Source organism: Phocoena sinus, chromosome 6 (genome assembly GCF_008692025.1).
Source record: "Phocoena sinus isolate mPhoSin1 chromosome 6, mPhoSin1.pri, whole genome shotgun sequence".
In the NCBI taxonomy this organism is placed as follows: domain Eukaryota; kingdom Metazoa; phylum Chordata; class Mammalia; order Artiodactyla; family Phocoenidae; genus Phocoena; species Phocoena sinus.
The window spans coordinates 35,218,375-35,241,388 of NC_045768.1; the positions used below are offsets into that span (position 1 = coordinate 35,218,375).

The 23,014-nt window shown below is 35.9% G+C and overlaps 1 protein-coding gene across 1 annotated transcript in view; it reads right to left on the minus strand.

Annotated features, from left to right (window-relative positions):
• The window catches only part of DCAF10 (DDB1 and CUL4 associated factor 10), a 55,458-nt gene that overhangs the window by 17,518 nt on the left and 14,926 nt on the right, over positions 1-23,014 (minus strand). The window contains exon 3 of the mRNA XM_032636368.1: positions 2,332-2,529. Within this exon, the coding sequence (XP_032492259.1) occupies positions 2,332-2,529 (198 nt within the window). The remainder of the gene's footprint in view (positions 1-2,331; positions 2,530-23,014) is intronic.

A 23,014-nucleotide genomic window follows, 5' to 3' on the forward strand; every position in this document is an offset into this window, starting at 1 on the left:
TATCTCTAGAAGAGGTGCCACGGTACCCAGAAGGTGCCAGGATATGACACATGGGGATGATTCATGACAGTGACTATTTATCAATTAGTATGGAAGAAGTTCAATCTTATAACAACCTTTTCAGCTGAACCAGTGCATAATGGTTAAATATCAGTCCTGGTAATAAGTCTATTTCACATTTTCTATTTCTTCCTTGATCAGTTTTGCATAGGTGTATTTTTTGTGTAAACTATTTCATCAAAGTTTTCAAGTATATTGGCAAAAGGTGATCTTATTATCTTACTCTATATTTTTTATTGTCTTCTTTCTAATTGCTGAGATTGTGTCCTCTTTTTTTCTTAATGTATCTTATCAGAGAAGAGCAGGCTTTTAAAAAATCTTTATTGTATTTCATTTTCTATTTCATTAATTTCTGCTTTTTTAAAAAAAGATATTTATCATTTCCATACATCTACTTTCATCAGGTTTACCCTTTTTTATCTTTTTCAGACTTTTTGAGTAGGATGTTTAGTTCATTAATTTTTAGTCTATCTATCTCCTGATTTCACTATGATTTTTTTCTTTGATCCATTAATTATTTAGGAAACAAGTTTATAAATCTCCAAACCTGGGAATTTTTATTTACCTCTGGTTCATTAAACTGTACTGGGATCAGGGAAAATGGTTTGTGTGATAACAATTCTTTGATATTGGTTGAGACTTACTTCGTAGTCCAGAACACGCTCAATTTTTGTACATGTTCAAACTTTGCTTTAGAGGATGTATTCACTATTTGGGAGAATTCTACATATGCCTACTAAATCAAGCTTATAATATTATTAAAATATTCTATAGACTTACTAGTTTTTTGGTCTATTTTATCTATTAGTAAATGAGAGAATTATGTTAATATTTTCCACTGAGATGAAGATTCTCACTTTTTTCTTGTCTGTTTTTGCTTTTTATGGTTTGAGGCTATGTTATTAGGTACACAAAAGATAAGAATTTTTATGTTCTAGTGAAATAAAGCTTCTAATATAGTACCTTTTAAAAATCACTAATAATGCTGTATGCCTTAAACTCTATTTTGTCTGCTATTAATGTAGATATAACTATTTTTCTTTGATTTGTATTTATCTTTTATTTTTTCCCATCATTTTACTTTCAAACTTTCTGTGTTTGTATGTTTTAGGTATACTACTTATGAAAAACATAGAGTTTGTTTCTGTTTTTTTAATCCATCTAGTACTATCTAATAACTGGTTACATTAGTCCATATATACTTATTCTAATTGTTGGTATTCCATTATCTGCCTATCATATTCTTGTGCTTCCTAATTTGCCTGTTTTTTTTAAAAAATGATTTTCCCCGCTTCTTCTCTGCCTCTATTGGATTGATTGTATTTTTTAGCTTTTATCCTTCTACTAATTTGGAAGTTATTTATATTCCTATTCAATTTTTATTTCTAAACTAAAAAATAACTAGTCCTAAATTTAAACAGACACGATTGTCTTAGTTTAAAGATAATCAGTAGCTCTATGCTTTGCTCAAACAATATGAATAACTAGAAATCTTTAAGAATATCCCCCTAGTTTTACATATGAGCTCTAAAAAGAATATTTCAGAAACATTCCTGGTGTATATTACTGTATTGTCATTTTACCAAAGCTAGCAACAGGAATATTATAATTATTTCCCAAACTTTAACTCTTTCAATTCTCTATAAGGAGATATTCTACTGAAGTGTTTCACAACACAGACATTAGTGACATTTTAGATGGGATGACTGGTCCCCTGTGCAAACTGTCCCATGCACTGCAGAATGTTTAGAAACTCTGATCCCTGCTGACTAAATGCCAGTAGAAATCCTCCTCTCTTCTCCTGTAGTGACAACTAAAACTGCACTACACATTATTTCCAAACATTCCCCTAAGGATCAGTACCACTCCAACTGAGAAACCACTCTTCTAATGCATGAAAACAAAGTGCAAAAATTACAAAATAGATTTAGAATTGAAGGACCAAAGAGTGAAAAACATTTCAGTTCCACAAAGGAAATAATAACAAAAATAGTTTTCCTTAAATTCAGGAAACTCATTTTATAAACCAGTTTTCATCATTAACTATATTACTTGGTCTCCTTTCCACATAATTTTCTCCAAGTTTTTTAGTCACAATATGTGACTAAGTGCAAGGAACAAGATGGAATCACTTTCTGATTGTTTTTTCCCAAAGCCAGTTTCTTTCTCCTAAAGAGATATGAGAGCTAAGACAAAACACTGAATTTGTTTACCATCTTAAAAACATTTTTTTGTTGTTCATAATCCTAACATGACCTCCTATTCACAAACCTGTTGGTGTCCCAAATAATGACATTTCCATCAAATCCTGACGTTACTAAGAGTCTTGTATTAGTATCATATTCGATGTTCTTCACCCAGCTAGTGTGACCATGTAAAGTGCATACTTTGCTGTTCAGTTTTCTCAGATCCCATAGTGCTATTGTAGTGTCATCAGAGCAGGTAGCAAACAGCCGGTTATCAAGAAACCTACAAAGCAGAAAAGAAAAACTAGTTCATTTAATCTCTTATTAAAGAAAAACTGAGAAGCAGTCTCTGTATTAGGAATCAAGAAAACAAATCAAAAAAGGACTACAAACTCACTGTATAAACCCAGTGATTCTAATATATAATAAATAGTAAGTATAATTCACATAACCACAGAGAAGGCTACTATGATTTAGTGAGGGCCATGTTGCAATTTTATCTGTTTTACATTATTGATTTTTACTCAAAACTAGAAATAGGGGTGGGTGTTTAGAGAACAGTGCTAGAGAAAATGAATTTTAGAATCTGTATAGGAAACACAAATGGTGAAAGACAATTTAATAGGAGACAAAGGAGATTTTGAATACTTAATTGCAAGTGAAACATGTTAAGCATAAAGTGTTCAAAATTATGAGAAATATTTACTCTGCTACCAATAACATCTCTATCTATTTAGAGTACATTTCTCTTTAGAGTACATTTACATATAAAAATTGCTACTAAAGTGCCATAATTTTTAATCTATTAATTCAAAGCCATTCCCCAAATAATCTCACTTCTAGGACAACCCAGAAGAAATGGAAAAATTCTTAAAAAGGTAGTTTCCCAAGACTGAACCAGGAAGAAGTAGAAAATATGAACAGATCAATTACCAGCAATGAAGTTGAATCAGTAATTTAAAAACTCCCCACAGGGACTTCCCTGGCAGTCCAGTGGTTAGGACTCTGCGCTTTCACTGCCGAGGGCCCAGATTCAATCCCTGGTCTGGGACCTAAGATCCCGAAAGCTGTGTGGCGCAGCCAAATAAATAGATAAATTTTTTAAAATTAAAAAATAAAAATAGGGCTTCCCTGGTGGCACAGTGGTTAAGAATCTGCCTGCCAATGCAGAGGACACACATTCGAGCCCTGGTCCAGGAAGATCCCACATGCTGCGGAACAACTAAGCCCGTGTGCCACAACTACTGCGCCTGTGCTCTAGAGCCTGCGAGCCACAACTACTGAGCCCACATGCCACAACTACTGAAGCCCGTACACCTAGAGCCTGTGCTCCGCAACAAAAGAAGTCACCTCAATAAGAAGCCCATGCAGCACAACGAAGAGTAGCCCCCTCTTGCCACAACTAGAGAAAGCCCGAACGCAGCAACGAAGACCCAACACAGCCAAAAAATTAATTAATTAATTTAAAAAACAAATAAGGTCCCTGTGCTACTCTATAGCACAGGGAAATCTACTCAGTACTCTGTAATAACTACATGGGAAAAGACTCTGAAAAAGAATATATATATATATAAAACTAAATCACTTTGCTGTACACCTGAAACTAACAAAACACTGTAAATCAACTATACTCCAATATAAAATAAATTGTTTAAATTAAAAAAAACGACTTAGGGTGGGAAGCTGTTGTTACTTAGTGATTATATATATTTCAAAATAATTTTATGGCTATGCATAAATTAGTTTGTAAACTACATTAATAAATTAATAAGATTTTTTTAAAAACTTAAAAGCTTTTGTACAGCAAAGGAAACTATTGACAAAATAGTTTGAAAAGACAACCTACTGAATGGGAGAAGATACTGCAAATGATACAGCTGATAAAAGGTTAATATCCAAAATATATAAACAGCTTATACAACTCAACATCAAAAAATACTAACAACCCATCTTTTAATTTTTAATTTTTCCAAAGAGAAAATGCAGATGGCCAAAAGGCACATGAAAAGATTAAAAAACCACAATGAGGTATCACCTCACACCTGTCAGAATGGCTATCATCAAAAAGAACACAAATATCAAATGGTGGGTATGGGGAGAAAAAGGAACCCTCATACACTGCTGGTGGAAATGTAAATGGGTACAGGCACTGTGGAAAACAGTATAGAGGTTTCTCAGAAGCTAAAAACAGAACTACCATATGACCCAGCAATTCCACTCCTGAGTATATATCTGAAAAAAACAAAAACACTAATTCAAAAAGATACGTGCACTCCAATGTTTATAGCAGCATTATTTACAATTGCCATCGTATGAAATCAACCTATGTGTCCATCAACAGATGAATGGATAAAGAAGATGTGTTTTATATATATACAATCGAATACTACTCAGCCATAAAAAGGAATGAAACTTTGCCATTTGCAGCAACATGGATGGACTTAGAGGGCATTATGCTAAGTGAAATAAGTCAGAGAAAGAAAATACTATATGATATCACTTATATGTAGAATCTAAAAAATACAACAAACTAGTGAATAAAATAAAAAAGAAGGCAGACACAGATACAGAGAATAAACAAGTGGTTACCAGTGGGGAGAGGGAAGCAGGGAGGGGCAGGAGAGGGGTAGGAGGGGGAAAAAAAAATGGGGTTATTATGGGATTATATGAAATCATCTGTGTGAAACTTTTGAAAATTGTAAAGCACTACAGAACTTTAAAAAATCTTTCATTCAGTAAAAAAAAGAGAAAACATACCATCATTTTTATCTATTAATTCAAAAGCATTCCCCAAATAATCTCACTTAGCAACATTTTATTAGGACCAGTCAAGATTACAAAATAGATAACAGTTTTCCAAGGCAATAGAAATAAAAGCAAAATTACATAAATGGGACCTAATCAAACTTATAAGCTTTTGCACAGCAAAGGAAACCATAAACCAAATGAAAAGACAACCTATGGACTGGGAGAAAATACTTGCAAACGATGTGACCTCCAAGGGCATTGCTAATTATTAGAGAAATGCAAATCAAAACTACGATGAGGTATCACCTTACAAAATGGCCATCATTAAAAAGTGTACAAAAAAGGGCTTCCCTAGTGGCGCAGTGGTTGAGAGTCCGCCTGCCGATGCAGCGGACGCGGGTTCGTGCCCCGGTCCGGGAGGATCCCACATGCCGCGGAGTGGCTGGGCCCGTGAGCCGTGGCCTCTGGGCCTGCGCGTCCGGAGCCTGTGCTCTGCGGCGGGAGAAGCCACAGCAGTGAGAGGCCCGCGTACCACAAAAAAAAAAAAAAAAAAAAGTGTACAAATAATTAATGCTGGAGAGGATGTGGAGAAAAGGGAACCCTCCTACACTGTTGGTGGGAATGTAAATTGGTATATCCACTATGGAAAACAGTATGGAGGTTCCTTAAAAAACTAAAAGTAGAATTGCCATACGATCCAGCAATCCCACTCCTGGGAATATATCAGGAAACTCTAATTCAAAAAAAGACATGTACCCCAATGTTCATTGCAGCACTACTACAATAGCCAAGACATGGAAGCAACCTAAATGTCCATGGACAGATGAACAGATAAAGAAGACGTGATATATATGTACAAAGGAATACTACTCAGCCATAAAAAAGAATGAAATAATGCCATTTGCAATAACCTGGATGGACCTAGAGATTATCATACTAAGTGAAATAAGACAGAGAAAGACAAATATGGTATGATATCACTTACATGTGGAATCTAAAAGATGATACAAATGAACTTATTTATAAAACAGAAACAGACTCACAGCCCTAGAAAACAAACTTATGGTTACAAAAGGGGAAAGGGGGTGGATAAACTAGGAGTTTGGGATTAGCAGAAACAAACTACTATATAGAAAATAGATAAACAACAAGGTCCTACTGTATAGCACAGGGAACTATATTCAATATGTTGTAATAAACCATAATGAGAGAATATGAAAAATATATATATATAACTGAATCACTTTGCTGTATATCAGAAAATAACACAACATTGTAAATCAACTATACTTCTATAAAAACAAAGTAGACAATTAAAATACTCTATAATTCAGATTTTTAATTATTTTACACTAATTTCTCAATCCTTAGAATTTATTTTATATAAACACTTAAAAAATAACCTACCTCTCACATTTTAATTTCTGCTCAATTCAACATTAGGATGCTTTCTCTAACATATTCTTTTATATATAACTACCTAATCTCTTGCAGAAGAAATGAATTCTGGAGTTTCTTCTAATATATATATATAGTTATTTTGAATTATTATTACTTAGAATTATATAAACTTATTTTGTCTCAGAAATCAATCTCAATATCCACAACACCATAATGGCCTTCCTGAAACTAACACGATTTTAAAATCCCAGGCTTTTGTACAGGCTGTTTCTGCTACCTGAAACCACATCCTCCCTACATCTTGACCTGGATAACACTTGCTTTCTTTTTAATAGCCAGCTATCATCCCTTCCAGGAAGGCTTCTCTCTCTATCCAGCCTGGGCCAGATTTACCGATCTAACTTCCTAAAGCACTCTACAGTTCTATGGTAATACTTAATGTTACAGTGTAAGGAATAAATTTACAAGGCTATAAACTCCTTGAAGGCAGGGGAAACCTGTCTGCATAATTCATGATTAGATCTACAGTACCCAACACACACAGTCCCACTCACAAATATTTATTAAATAAATGAATAAGACAGAAAGAAGTTCACTGCCTAGTGAGAAGACATTAGAAATACATAGTTATACAAAATACATGTGTGGGGAGTAAGCAAAGAAAAGAGGATGTTTAGGACAGGTTTCATGGTGGTGTCATGTGAACTGACTTAAAAAAAATGAGCAGGAACACCCTAAGTGGCCAAGGGGTAAGCAAAGTTACAAAGGTGTGTACGGGGATGGTGTACTCTGAGAGGCAACAGCAGTTAGAAGTGCTGTGTGTGGAAAAGTAGAGACAAGTAGAGAATACATCATGGTATTATTCTATAGTGATTCCCAATAACTATTTCTTAATTATAAATACATGCCCATTGAAAATATTTTTTTAAATGGAAAAAAATCCAACACCAAAAATAACCACTGTAATTGATATTTAGCCTAATTCATGTATTTCAAGCCTAATATTATTTCATAACTATTTTGCCATGTCATTAAAGATTTATTGACAAAATAATTCTTAATGGCTGAATAGCATTCACCGTATGAGTGAACCATAATCTTTTCTATTTTAAACTAATTTGCAATTTTTGGATGTTTAGATTGCTGCCAATTTATTACTATTCAAAACACAATGATGAATATGCTAACAGCCAAATATTAATCACATTCCTAGTTATTTTTCTAAATACATTTCCAGAAAAATGTATTGTTAAGTAAAAAGGGATTTTTTTTAAAAGGTAAGGCTTTTGATACATATAGACAAATTGTCCTCAAAAGAACATACCAATATCTAGTTCTACCAGCGGTTATGAGAGTGTCTGCTTCTCCAAACCCTTCCTACAGAGTTATTTTTTAATACTTGTGCTAAGTGCTAGGAAAAAAATATCATCTTGTTTTAGGTTGAAACTTATTTTTAGTAAAGTTGAACTTTTTTCATATTAATTGGAAGATTATATTTCTTTGGGGAATTGCTATTCATGTTCCTTGCTGATTTTCCTCTTGCAATATTAGTTTTATTATTGAGTTACAAAATATTACTAATATTCTTCAGTTTTTCAAATACAGTACGTTGAATCTGTTTTCCATATATTTCTATCTTTAAACGTGGTTCACATGTTTTCTTACCATATCAAAATTTTAATTATTATATTGTCAAATCCATTTTTTCCCCTTATAGTTTTACCTTTACTGATGAGGCTTTTAAAAGTAAAAATATTTCAATGACTTCCACACTTGACAGGAATTATACGATTTAAAAAAATACAAAATAACAAAGGCTACTGGAAAGTCAAGTCAGACTTTTAAAATAAATTGATCATCATCATAGAAGCATCTTTATATATTTGAAAAATTTAGGAAAAAATACACTAAGCTATTTTATTTCGTACAGAAAATAATGCACATATGGATTCAAAACCCCAGTGGGATTATATTTCTGTAGGCCGCAGTGGTCTACCCTGAAGGGTTTTAAGCAAGAAAGTGACATGATTGGTTAAGACTTTCAGAAGGATCTCTGAGCTGGCTAGGTTCCAAAATTATATTCATAAAAAATAAAATAGAGGGATTGGTTTAAAAATTTTTGTCAGTAAGGTCACTGAAAAAAATTACTATTGTTGCATGGATATTTTAATATCAGTAATGCAGAAAATCATGGAACAAAAGTTAATAATTTTTAATTGAATAAGTTTACTTTAATGAAAAATTCAATACTTAGACTTTAGTTTTCTCATTTTTGCCTCAAAGTATTACCTGTTAAAAATTTTGGTACTGGAGAATCATTGGTAAAGAGAGTAGATAAATTATAGAAAATTAAGAATGTTAACTAGGAGACCAGTTAAAGCACCCTCAACAATTCTTATCCCAAAGTAAGCAGACACAGAAAGTGTAAAGTGGTAGATAAGTCTTGGAGATCTGGCCCAATCCTCTCAAATTAAAACTTAGTCTACCTAGTAAGTTAATAATTATAAAGTATTTTTAACTACATGGTCTCTAATAAACAAGAGACACTCCACACACACTGAAATCTGAGTTTCTGAATTACAGAACTTTTCCATATGTCTCCATTAAACTCCAATATATGACAGCTCTGGATAAATTGAGGTCTTCATTATCAGAGGATGATTGGTAAAGGATAACAGCAACTGAAATTGAATTTTCTTAAAACAGGTACCAACATTTCATTGTACAAGGGAAAGAAAGTGTTGTATATTTTTTAAAAAACCAACTAAAACTCATCAAAAAAGGCCTTTTAAAATTTATTTAACTATATGCATATTCTTAAAACAAGAATAAATTAAATGTTTGGGGTTTTTGCATAACCTTTCCAATGAAATTATGAAGCAGAATATGACATCCTTACTTCATATCTGAATTTTGTACTATAATAAAAAGAGGGCCATTTCTGTATAACATTCAAGGTTTTTATCAATTTTCCCAAAGGCCTTTCCTTAGTCCTGTGGGATATTCACATAATTCTTTGAAGTTTCTATCATGTCATCATTTCTGTCGTTCTCTTTTCTCTAACTGATAACTAGTCTCACTCTATCAGATCCTCATTTGCCAATGATTTTGACCAGTTCTCTAACATCACTCTCAAGGCCTTGCAAAATTTTACATCCTTTGCAAGATCAGAAATTTCATGTTCCCCATGATAAGCACTGCACCTACATTATACTGTTTGAAATATAACAATCAGGAAAAGACCAACAAAGACAGTGGGAGGGAAAAGCAGATCCTGGAATATTTAAATGGGTACTAATTTTTTAACTGCCATATCACTAAGTAAATATTCTTAGGATAACCTCAGTTCTCCCTCTAACCTCATAACTGGGGGACCTTGATTATTAAATGGACTCTTAAACTCTTAAACCTTCATGAATGAGAAGTAAGGCTGTATATTGGGCTTAAGAATTTAAATTACATATTTTTTCCCTTACTTTCATATGAAGCAACAGAAAATACTCTCCACAACTATCAATATTTTTATTTTACAATATAAGCAAACCTCAAAACTAAGAAATGAACTAGAAGACATTACTAAGTATGTGGAAAATGACTATCTAGAACCAAACCAGGAAATGCATGTCCATATATCTGAACAGTACAGTGAGGTAGTCTAATGGAACTGAGTATGAATTCCAGCTCTACCACTTCCTATAAAAAGACCCCGGGGAAATCTCTTTACCTGAGTTGCAGTTTCTTCATTCCTTAAAATGAGTACAATATCTGTCTCACATCAGGATACTGTGAGGATTAAACAATATAATGTATCAAAAGTGCTTCACAAAAGGTTTGGCACATGGTAAGCACTCAAAAAATTAATAAGTAATACACAATTAAGCTCATGCCAGAGGACCTTTCAGATCCTTACTCAAAACACTTAAGTGATATGTACTTCTAAATAGCTTCAAAATCTGTTTTTCTAACAGATAAGAAGCAAATTCAAATTTGTAGGTGTGGGGTTCTAGGGCAGGCACATTGATAGCATCAAATGAGAACTGACATTGAAAAAGAACACAAATTCTAATAGCAAATTAGTCAGAGGTCATTTTGAGTAGGGGCAAACAACTTGACATGTCTTTTCTTTTTGAGATAAGAAATTTTTAAATTGTAAAATATTAGAAACATAATGAAAATTATGAAGAATATAACAAACATCTGTGATACCCACCACCCAGCTTTATCAAATTTTAACATTTGGTTATATTTCAGATTTTTTTGAACATTACAAACACAATTGAAGACCCCTGTATATCCCTCCCCAATCCCATTCCCCTCCCTCCTTCTCCAGAGGGAACCACTATCCAAAATTTGTTGTCACTCCCCTTGCAAGTTTTTAATACTATGAATTCATAAGTATGTATCCATAAGTAATTTACAGTTTGGTTTTGCATTCAACTTATTCTGTAAATATTTAATGAGCACCCACTATGTGGCACAGTTCTAGGTGCTGGGGATAGAGCAGAGAACAAGCAAATACATGTCTTCATCAAGTTTATGTTTATTTTTAAACTTTATATAAATGGTATCACACTGTACAGCTCATTCTACAATTTGCTTTTCTGGCTCGACCTTTTATTTCTGATATATCTCAGATGCTGATGCTTCTAGTTCATTTATTTTAACTGATGTATAGTATTCCATCGTATGAGTATACAATTCATTTATCTTCCTTTTATGTTTTGTTTTTTTGGCCACGAGGCATGTGGGATCTTAGCTACCCGACCAGGGACTGAACCTGCACCCCCTGCCTTGGAAGGCGAAGTCTTAACCACTGGACCGCCCGGGAAGTCCCTTATCTTCCTCTTGATGGAGATTTGTTTTCAACTTCTATTACTAACGATGCTGTAATGAACCTTTACACATTTCCTTGTTCACATGTGCTTTAATTTCTTTTAAACAATCGATCTTCAATTTTACCAGATATTGCTAAATTGCTCAAAATAATTTTATCAATTTATATTCCATCAATAATGTCTAAGAGTTTTCTATTTCTCAGCATCTTTGTCAATATTTGATATTTCTTCATTGTTATTTTTATTTGCATTTCCATAACTAGTAAGCTTGAAAATCTTTCCATATTTATTGCTCATTTTATTTTCTCTTATGCGAGTCTGTGCCTATTTTGCTCTAAGGTAATTGTTTCATATATTCTGGATACTAATCGTTTTTTTTTTTTTTTGCGGTACGCGGGCCTCTCACTGTTGTGGCCTCTCCCGTTGCGGAGCACAGGCTCTGGACGCGCAGGCTCAGCGGCCATGGCTCACGGGCCCAGCCGCTCCGCAGCATGTGGGACCTTCCCGGACCGGGGCACGAACCCATCTACCCTGCATCGGCAGGCGGACTCTCAACCACTGCGCCACCAGGGAAGCCCACTAATCCTTTTTTTGGCTATGTACATTGAAAATATCTTCTCACACCAGCTTATAGCTTACCTTCTCACACTGTTATGTCTTTGGTTATAATGAAGTTTTAAATTTTAATGCAGTTGAATTTATCAATCCTCAATGGTTTATACTTTTTGTGTCTTAAAAAGAATCCTTTCTCGTACTTAGAACATAAATATTCTATATTTCTTCTAAAAAGGTTTGCTTTCATAATTACGTCTTTAACTGGCAGTTATTTTTAGTTATGGTATGAGACAGAAATCTAATTTCATTTTCTTTTTTCATACATATAACAAATTCTCTTTTCCATTTTCCCCCACTGGTTTATAATGCCCCTGCTGTCATATATAAAATTTTCATATATGCATGGGTCTGTTTCTGGAAGTTCTATTCCATTCCATAGGTCACTTAATCTATCCCTGTCCTAAGACAACGTCTGATATCTGGAGGGGTGAGTACTCCTACAATCTGTCTTCCTCAAACTTTTCTCAGACATTCTTGCCACTTTGCTGTTCAATATGAACTTTTAAATCAAGTTAAGAAAAAAAAAAAAACATTCTGTTGGGATTTTGATTAAAACTGCACTAAATTCATAGATTAATTTGGGAAGAACTGACTTCTTTATAATACTTAGTTTGCTCCTTCAGAGAAGATTTGCGTTTCTTTTTGCAGGTACCTGACAGCCCTGCCAAGCTGGATCCAGTTTAAAATTGCTGGCTGGAGGGTTTTGGACCATATCGCAGTGTGAAGGCTGCATGAAGGCTGGCTTGTAGTTAGAAATTCAGAGATTTTCTGACATCCCTCTACCCAGTGCCACAGTCTAGATGAACAAGGTGGTTTATTTCTAGATCACCTTTATACTGAAATTGTAGCCCTTTGCAGTCCCCAGCCTTATGCAGAGTTTTCTATTAGACTCCTCACCTTGAACTGGACGTAGAATTAACTCTCCTGTCCTTTGTACTCCTCACACCTGTCAAAACAGAAACTCAAGAGTCACAGGCATTTGGCAGATGCCTTCAGGGTAAAAAACCAGTTGAGTATGTGTTTACTTCTTTGCATTCCTGCTTCATTTTTGGCCCTAGGCTTCCTTTCTTTCTTATCAGTTCAACTCTACATTAAAAAAAATATTAAAAAAAAATTTATCCAGCATTTCTATTTTTAGTAGAAAGGTTGTTCAAGGTATTTACAATCTTCTACAACCTAATTTTTATCTGGTTGATTTACCAGTTTTGGACAGAACTGTATTAAAATCTCTTAATATGATTATAGACATGTAATTCATTATTATTATTTTTGCTTTCTTAATTTCAAGTTGTATACAAGCTCATGATTATGATATCTTCTTGGTGGATTTTTCTTTTTATTAATATTTACTGTTGCACTTTCCTTATTAAAACCTTTGGTCTGGAGAAGTCAGGGAAGATGGCGTAAGAGTAAGACGTGGAGATCACCTTCCTCCCCACAGATACATCAGGAATACATCTACACGTGGAACAACTCCTACAGAACACCTACTGAACGCTGGCAGAAGACCTCATACCTCCCAAAAGGCAAGAAACTCCCCACGTACCTGGGTAGGTCAAAAGAGAAAAGAATAAACAGAGACAAAAAAATAGGGACTGGACCTGCACCAGTGGGAGGGAGCTGTGAAGGAGGAAAGCTTTCCACACACTAGGAAGCCCCTTTGTGGGTGGACACTGCGGGTGTCGGAGGGGGTGAACTTCGGAGCCACGGAAGACAGCACAACAACGGGTGTGGAAAGGAAAGCAGAGGGATTCCCGCACAGAGGATCGGTGCCGATCAGCACTCACCAGCCCGAGACGCTTGTCTGCTCACCCGCCGGGGCGGGCGGGGCCGGGAGCTGAGGCTCGGGCTTCTGTTGGAGCAAAGGGAGAGGACTGGGGTTGGCGGCGTGAACACAGCCTGCAGGGAGTTAGTGCACCACGGCTAGCTGGGACTGAGTACGGGGAAAAGTCTGGAGCTGCCAGAGGCAAGAGACTTTTTCTTCCCTCTTTGTTTCCTGGTGCGCGAGGAGAGGGGATTAAGAGCGCTGCTTAAAGGAGCTCCAGAGACGGGCGCGAGCCGTGGCTAACATTGCGGACCCCAGAAACGGGCATCAGACGCTAAGGCTGCTGCTGCCGCCACCAAGAAGCCTGTGTGCGAGCACAGGTCACTGTCCACACCTCCCTTCCGGGGAGCCTGTGCAGCCCGCCACTGCCAGGGGCCCGGGATCCAGGGACAACTTCCCCGGGAGAACGCACGGCGCACCTCAGGCTGGTGCCACGTCATGCCAGCCTCTGCCTCCTCAGGCTGGCCCCGCACTCCGTACCCCTCCCTCCCTCTGGCCTGAGTGAGCCAGAGCCCCCCGAATCAGCGGCTCCTTTAACCCCGTCCTGTCTGAGCAAAGAACAGACGTCCTCAGGCGATCTACACACAGAGGCGGGGCCAAATCCAAACTTGAACCCCGGGAGCTGTGCGAACAAAGAAGAGAAAGGGAAATCTCTCCCAGAAGCCTCAGGAGCAGCGGATTAAATCTCCACAATCAACTTGATGTACCCTGCGCATCTGTAGAATACCTGAATAGACAACGAATCATCCCAAATTGAGGAGGTGGACTCTGAGAGCAAGATTTATTAGTTTTTCCCGTTTTCCTCTTTTTGTGTGTATGTGTATGCTTCTGTGTGAGATTTTGTCTGTATAGCTTTGCTTTCACCATTTGTCCTAGGGTTCTATCCGTCCGCTTTTTTTTTTTTACTTTAAAAATTTTTTTCTTCCTTCCTTTCTTTCTTTCCTCCCTCCCTCTCTCTCTCTCTTTCTTTCTTTTTCTCCCTTTTATTCTGAGTTGTGTGGATGAAAGGCTCTTGGTGCTGCAGCCAGTAGTCAGTGCTGTGCCTCTGAGGTGGGACAGCCAACTTCAGGACACTAGCCAACAAGAGACCTCCCAGCTCCACGTAATGTCAAACGGCGAAAATCTCCCAGAGATCTCCATCTCAACACCAACACCCAGCTTCACTCAATGACCAGCAAGCTACAGTGCTGGACACCCTATGCCAAACAACTAGCAAGACAGAACACAGCCCCACCCATTAGCAGAGAGGCTGCTAAAATCATAATAAGTCCACAGACACCCCAAAACATACCACCAGACGTGGACCTGCCCACCAGAAAGACAAGATCCAGCCTCATCCACCAGAACACAGGCACTAGTCCCCTGCACCAGGAAGCCTACACAACCCACTGAACCAACTTTAGCCACTGGGGACAGACACCAAAAACAACAGGAACTACAAACCTGCAGCCTGCAAAAAGGAGACCCCAAACACAGTAAGATAAGCAAAATGAGAAGACAGAAAAACACACAGCAGATGAAGGAGCAAGATAAAAACACACCAGACCTAACAAATGAAGAGGAAATCGGTAGTCTACCTGAAAAAGGCTTCAGAATAATGATAGTTAAGATGATCCAAAATCCTGGAAATAAAATAGACAAAATGCAAGAAACATTTAACAAGGACCTGGAAGAACTAAAGATGAAACAAGCAACGATGAACAACACAATAAATGAAATTAAAAATACTCTAGAAGGGATCAATAGCAGAATAACTGAGGCAGAAGAACAGATAAGTGACCTGGAAGATAAAATAGTGGAAATAACTACTGCAGAGTAGAATAAAGATAAAAGAATGAAAAGAACTCAGGACATTCTTAGAGACCTCTGGGACAACATTAAATGCACCAACATTCGAATTATAGGGGTTCCAGAAGAAGAAGAGAAAAAGAAAGGGACTGAGAAAATATTTGAAGAGATTATAGTTGAAAACTTCCCTAATATGGGAAAGGAAATAGTTAATCAAGTCCAGGAAGCACAGAGAGTCCCATAAAGGATAAATCCAAGGAGAAACACGCCAAGACGCATATTCATCAAACTGTCAAAAATTAAATACAAAGAAAACATATAAAAAACACCAAGGGAAAAACAAATAACACACAAGGGAATCCCCATAAGGTTAACAGCTGATCTTTCAGCAGAAACTCTGCAAGCCAGAAGGGACTGGCAGGACATATTTAAAGTGATGAAGGAGAAAAACCTACAACCAAGATTACTCTACCCAGCAAGCATCTCATTCAGATTTGATGGAGAAATTAAAACCTTCACAGACAAGCAAAAGGTGAGAGAGTTCAGCACCACCAAACCAGCTTTACAACAAATGCTAAAGGACCTTCTCTAGGCAAGAAACACAAGAGAAGGAAAAGATCTACAATAACAAACCCAAAACAATTAAGAAAATGGGAATAGGAACATACATATCGATAATTACCTTAACTGTAAATGGATTAAATGCTCCAACCAAAAGACACAGACTGGCTGAATGGATACAAAAACAAGACCCATATATATGCTGGCTACCTGAGACCCACTTCAGACCTAGAGACACATACAGACTGAAAGTGAGGGGATGGAAAAAGATATTCCATGCAAATGGAAACCAAAAGAAAGCTGGAGTAGCAATTCTCATATCAGACAAAATAGGCTTTAAAATAAAGACTATTAGAAGGGACAAAGAAGGACACTACATAATGATCAAGGGATCAATCCAAGAAGAAGATATAACAATTGTAAATATTTATGCACCGAACATAGGAGCACCTCAATACATAAGGCAAATACTAACAGCCATAAAAGGGGAAAACAACAGTAACACATTCGTAGTAGGGGACTTTAACACCCCGCTTTCACCCATGGACAGATCATCCAAAATGAAAATAAGTAAGGAAACACAAGCTTTAAATGATACATTAAACGAGATGGACTTAATTGATATTTATAGGACATTCCATCCAAAAGCAACTGAATACACATTTTTCTCAAGTGCTCATGGAACATTCTCCAGGATAGATCATATCTTGAGTCACAAAGCAAGCCTTGGTAAATTTAAGAAAACTGAAATTGTATCAAGTATCTTTTCCGACCACAACGCTATGCGACTAGATATCAATTACAGGAAAAGATCTGTAAAAAATACAAACACATGGAGTCTAAACAATACACTATTTAATAACGAAGTGATCACTGAAGAAATCAAAGAAGAAATAAAAAAGTACCTAGAAACAAATGACAATGGAGACACGACGACCCAAAACCTATGGGAGGCAGCAAAAGCAGTTCTAAGAGGGAAGTTTATAGCGATACAATCCTACCTTAAGAAACAGGAAACATCTTGAATAAACAACCTAACCTTGCACCTAAAGCAATTAGAGAAAGAAGAACAAGAAAACCCCAAAGTTAGCAGAAGGAAAGAAATCATAAAGATCAGATCAGAAATAAATGAAAAGGAAATGAAAGAAACGATAGCAAAGATCAATAAAACTAAAAGCTGGTTCTTTGAGAAGCTAAACAAAATTGATAAACCATTAGCCAGACTCATCAAGAAAAAAAGGGAGAAGACTCAAATCAATAGAATTAGAAATGAAAAAGGAGAAGTAACAACTGACACTGCAGAAATACCAAAGATCATGAGAGATTACTACAAGAAACTCTATGCCAATAAAATGAACAACCTGAAAGAAATGGACAAATTCTTAGAAATGCACAACCTGCCAAGACTGAATCAGGAAGAAATAGAAAATATGAACAGACCAATCACAAGCACTGAAATTCAAACTGTGATTAAAAGTATTCAAACAAAAGCCCAGGACCAGATGGCTTCACAGGAGAATTCTATCAAACATTTAGAGAAGACCTAACACCTATCCTTCTCAAACTCTTCCAAAATATAGCAGAGCGAGGAACACTCCCAAACTCATTCTACGAGGCCACCATCACCTTGATACCAAAACCAGACAGGGACATCACAAAGAAAGAAAACTACAGGCCAATATCACTGATGAACATAGATGCAAAAATCCTCAACAAAATACTAGCAAACAGAATCCGACAGCACATTAAAAGGATCATACATCATGATCAAGTGGGGTTTATTCCAGGAATGCAAGCATTCTTCAATATATGCAAATCAATCAACGTGATACACCATATTAACAAACTGAAGAAAAACCATATGATCATCTCAATAGATGCAGAGAAAGCTTTTGACAAAATTCAACACCCATTTATGATAAAAACCCTGCAGAAAGTAGGCATAGAGGGAACTTTCCTCAACATAATAAAGGCCATATATGACAAACCCACAGCCAACATCGTCCTCAGTGGTGAAAATCTGAAAGCATTTCCACTAAGATCAGGAACAAGACAAGGTTGCCCACTCTCACCACTCTTATTCAACATAGTTTAGGAAGTTTTAGCCACAGCAATCAGAGAAGAAAAGGAAATAAAAGGAATCCAAATCGGAAAAGAAGTAAAGCTGTTACTGTTTGCAGATGACATGATACTATACATAGAGAATCCGAAGATGCTACCAGAAAACTACTAGAGATAATCAATGAATTTGATAAAGTAGCGGGATACAAAATTAATGCACAGAAATCTCTGGCATCCCTATACACTAATGATGAAAAATCTGAAAGTGAAATCAAGAAAACACTCCCATTTACCACTGCAACAAGAAGAATAAAATATCTAGGAACAAACCTACCTAAGAAGACAAAAGACCTGTATGCAGAAAATTATAAGACACTGATGAAAGAAATTAAAGATGATACATATAGATGGAGAGATATACCATGTTCTTGGATTGGAAAAATCAACATTGTGAAAATGACTCTACTACCCAAAGCAATCTACAGATTCAATGCAACCCCTATCAAATTACCACTGGCATTTTTCACAGAACTAGAACAAAAAATTTCACAATTTGTATGGAAACACAAAAGACCCCGAATAGCCAAAGCAATCTTGAGAAAGAAAAACAGAGCTGGAGGAATCAGGCTCCCTGACTTCAGACTATACTACAAAGCTACAGTAATCAAGACAGTATGGTACTGGCACAAAAACAGAAAGATAGATCAATGGAATAGGATAGAAAGCCCAGAGATAAACCCACGCACATATGGACACCTTATCTTTGATAAAGGTGGCAGGAATGTACAGGGGAGAAAGGACAGCCTCTTCAATAAGCGATGCTGGGAAAACTGGACAGGTACATGTAAAAGTATGAGATTAGATCACTCCCTAACACCATACACAAAAATAAGCTCAAAATGGATTAAAGACCTAAATGTAAGGCCAGAAACTATCAAACTCTTAGAGGAAAACATAGGCAGAACACTCTATGACATAAATCACAGCAAGATCCTTTCTGACCCACCTCCTAGAGAAATGGAAATAAAAACAAAAATAAACAAATGGGACCTAATGAAACTTCAAAGCTTTTGCACAGCAAAGGAAACCATAAACAAGACCAAAAGACAACCCTCAGAATGGGAGAAAATATTTGCAAATGAAGCAACTGACAAAGGATTAATCTCCAGAATTTACAAGCAGCTCATGCAGCTCAATAACAAAAAAAACAAACAACCCAGTCCAAAAATGGGCAGAAGACCTAAATAGACATTTCTCCAAAGAAGATATACAGACTGCCAACAAACACATGAAAGAATGCTCAACATCATTAATCATTAGAGAAATGCAAATCAAAACTACAATGGGATATCATCTCACACCAGTCAGAATGGCCATCATCAAAAAATCTAGAAACAATAAATGCTGGAGGGGGTGTGGAGAAAAGGGAACACTCTTGCACTGCTGGTGGGAATATGAATTGGTACAGCCACTATGGAGAACAGTATGGAGGTTCCTTCAAAAACTACAAATAGAACTACCATATGACCCAGCAATCCCACTACTGGGCATATACCCTGAGAAAACCATAATTCAAAAAGAGTCATGTACCAAAATGTTCATTGCAGCTCTATTTACAATAGCCAGGAGATGGAAACAACCTAAGTGTCCATCATCAGATGAATGGATAAAGAAGATGTGGCACATATATACAATGGAATATTACTCAGCCATAAAAAGAAACGAAATTGAGTTATTTGTAGTGAGGTGGATGGACCTACAGTCTGTCATACAGAGTGGAGTAAGTCAGAAAGAGAAAGACAAATACCATATGCTAACACATATATATGGAATCTAAGAAAAAAAAATGTCATGAAGAACCTAGGGGTAAGATGGGAATAAAGACACAGACCTACTAGAGAATGGACTTGAGGATATGGGGAGGGGGAAGGGTAAGCTGTGACAAAGTGAGAGAGTGGCATGGACATATATACACTACCAAACGTAAAATAGATAGCTAGTGGGAAGCAGCCGCATAGCACAGGGAGATCAGCTCGGTGCTTTGTGACCACCTAGAGGGGTGGGATAGGGAGGGTGGGAGGGAGGGAGATGCAGGAGGGAAGCGATATGGGAACACACGTATATGTATAACTGATTCACTTTGTTATAAAGCAGAAACTAACACACCATTGTAAAGCAATTATACTCCCATAAAGATGTAAAACAATAAATAAATAAATATAAAAAGCTTTGGTCTTATATCTGTCCAATAATGATAACCTACATCAGTTTTCTTTACCTATTTGTGGGTAGTTTTATTTTTGGTATCTCCATAAAGAGTATATACGTGATTTTGTTTTTTATTCAAATTGCTATCTCTGTGCCTTTTAATAAAGAAGATCAATCCATTTATATTTACTGTGAACTATTAATATATTTGGAACTATTTCTACTTCCTGTTTTCTATTTATCCTTCCTTTCTTCTGCTTATTTTTTTTTACTTTTTTAAGCTTTCCTTTCTTTTACTGAACTGATCAAGTTTTCAATATTCTCTGCCACCCACCTTTGCTGGTTTGGAAGCTATAAACTATAGTTTTATTATTTTAGTTTTTTAATCATATATACTTAATTATAGATTGTTCTTAAAGAGTGTGAAATTAGTTAATATTTCTATCCTCTTCTTGAACATGATGTGGACATTAAATGTTATACATTCCCACTGAAAAAAATTTCCCCACACGTACAACCTATTTGTTGTTACCATCCAGAGCTACAATGTGCAGTTTGGTAGCCATTAGCTACATGTGGCTAATGAGTCCTTAATATGTGGCCAGTCTGCATTGAGATGTGCTCTAAGTGTAACATATATACTGGATTTTTAAGATTTAGCATGAAAAAATGAAAGTATCAATAAAATATCTCAGTATTTTTTTATGCTGACTGCATGTTGAAATGAGAACATTTTAGGCATACTGGAGTAAATAAAATATATTACTAAAAATTAATTTCATGTCTTTTTTTTAATGTGACTACTAGACAATTTTTAATTTAAAATTATAATTGTATTGGATAGTGCTAATCTAGAGTTTTCATTTTAACTTTGTTTTAAATGCACCCTCCCCCACAAAAATCCTAAATTATTACCTTTCTGCTATTAATAATTAACATTTATAATTTCACTGAATCAAAATTCTTTATTCTAGAATAACAATTTACCTGGATATGAAATGGTATTGAACATTACTTTGTCTTAGTATTTAAGATATTACTCCTTTTTCTCCTAGCATCAACTCTTGTTGATAAGAACCAGTCAGTTCAATTATCGTACCTCTGAAGGTAATCTGGCCTCTAACTTTGGTGGCTTTTAAGATTTTCTCTTTAATCTGATATTCTAGAATTTCACCACAACCTGTCTAGATGTAGCTTTATCTTTGTTTAACCCACTTGATTCTAGAGTTTACTTTTGATTCAAGGATTCAGGTCCTTCAATGCTGAAAATTCTCAGCCTTTGTGCCTTCAAAATTTAGTTCTCCTCCAATCTCTGCAACTTCTTTCTTCTGTAACTGAGATATTATACATCTCAATCTGGGTGAATTTTTTACTAATATTTTGTAACCCATTAATTCTCTCATCAGTGGTGCAAAGGGTAACGTTTATCCCGTTTATTAAGTTTTTTAATATACCAACTATATTTTTAATTTGCAAAAGTTCTAGTTGGTTTTTTTCCACATTAACCTAATTTTTTTCATAATTTTAAGCTATTAGTGGGAAGTATCCCTTATTTCTTTGAGCATACTAAAAATGCTTTAAAGTTTCTTCCAGTCAATGGAATACCACGCAGCCGTTAAAAAGAATAAAATCATCCCATGGGTACAAATATGGAATGATCTTAAATATGTCATTAAGTGAAAAAGCCAACGTATGTAATAGTATGTGCAGAATGCTACCACTTATATAAAAGTTTATGTATATGTGTGTACATATGCTAGTACATGCATGAACTATCTCAGAAAGGATAGCAAGAAACTGGTAGTAGTGGTTGCCTCTGGGGAGGGGAACTGGGTGGCTAGGGGAAAGAGGTGGGAGATAGACTTACTTTTCACTGTTTACCCTTTTGTACCTTTGAATTTTGTACCACGTGCATGTATTACCTAGTCGAAAAAAAATAAAATAATTCATTTTTTAAAATGAAGTCTTTGTTGGACTACTCCAAAAAATTAATTTTATCCAGAGAAAATACCTGTTCTAGTTGCTGGTTTTGTTATGATATTAACATTAGATATCTTCATGAGTTTGGGAAGTTTGGTTATATAGGCTTATTTTGAGCAAGAAAGATTTAAAATTTTTTTCTCTTTCTTCCTATTTAATGGTTTTATAATGGATTTCTGGAACCAAATCCACTACTAGGCCTTATAATGACATTAAGGCCTCCAGTTTCATGATAATATTGGAGCTATCACATATATACCTTCAGTCACCAACTCAACAATGGCTTCATTCAATTCCTGGTCATGAGGCTGTATCTTTATCATCTAAAACCTACAGCCCCAGGTAATTAATAGTTTTTTCCTTTTTTCAGCCTCATTCCAACTAAACCCCTGGCTTCATATAGTAATTCTGGCTCTGATTCCTGCCTCACATGAAACACTTTAGCATTTTTGATTCCTGACAGGAGCTAAACTACTATATGTCAGTGCCTGACTGAAAACCCAGTGGGCTTATGGTTTCAACCCTGTAACAGCTTTGTGTCTGTGTTCCAGTCTGGCCATATGGCCACAAAGATGTTTATGTTGTTTCAGAGCCTGGCTGTATCTTTTGTGCTATTTAATCTATTGTTCTATATGTTTGGAGCTAGAGGTTACATCAAAATTCAATATGTCACCTTGACTAGAAGTAATTTCCTCATAAATTATTATTTTTTGAACATTAAAAGTAATCATTATGAAAGTCATATA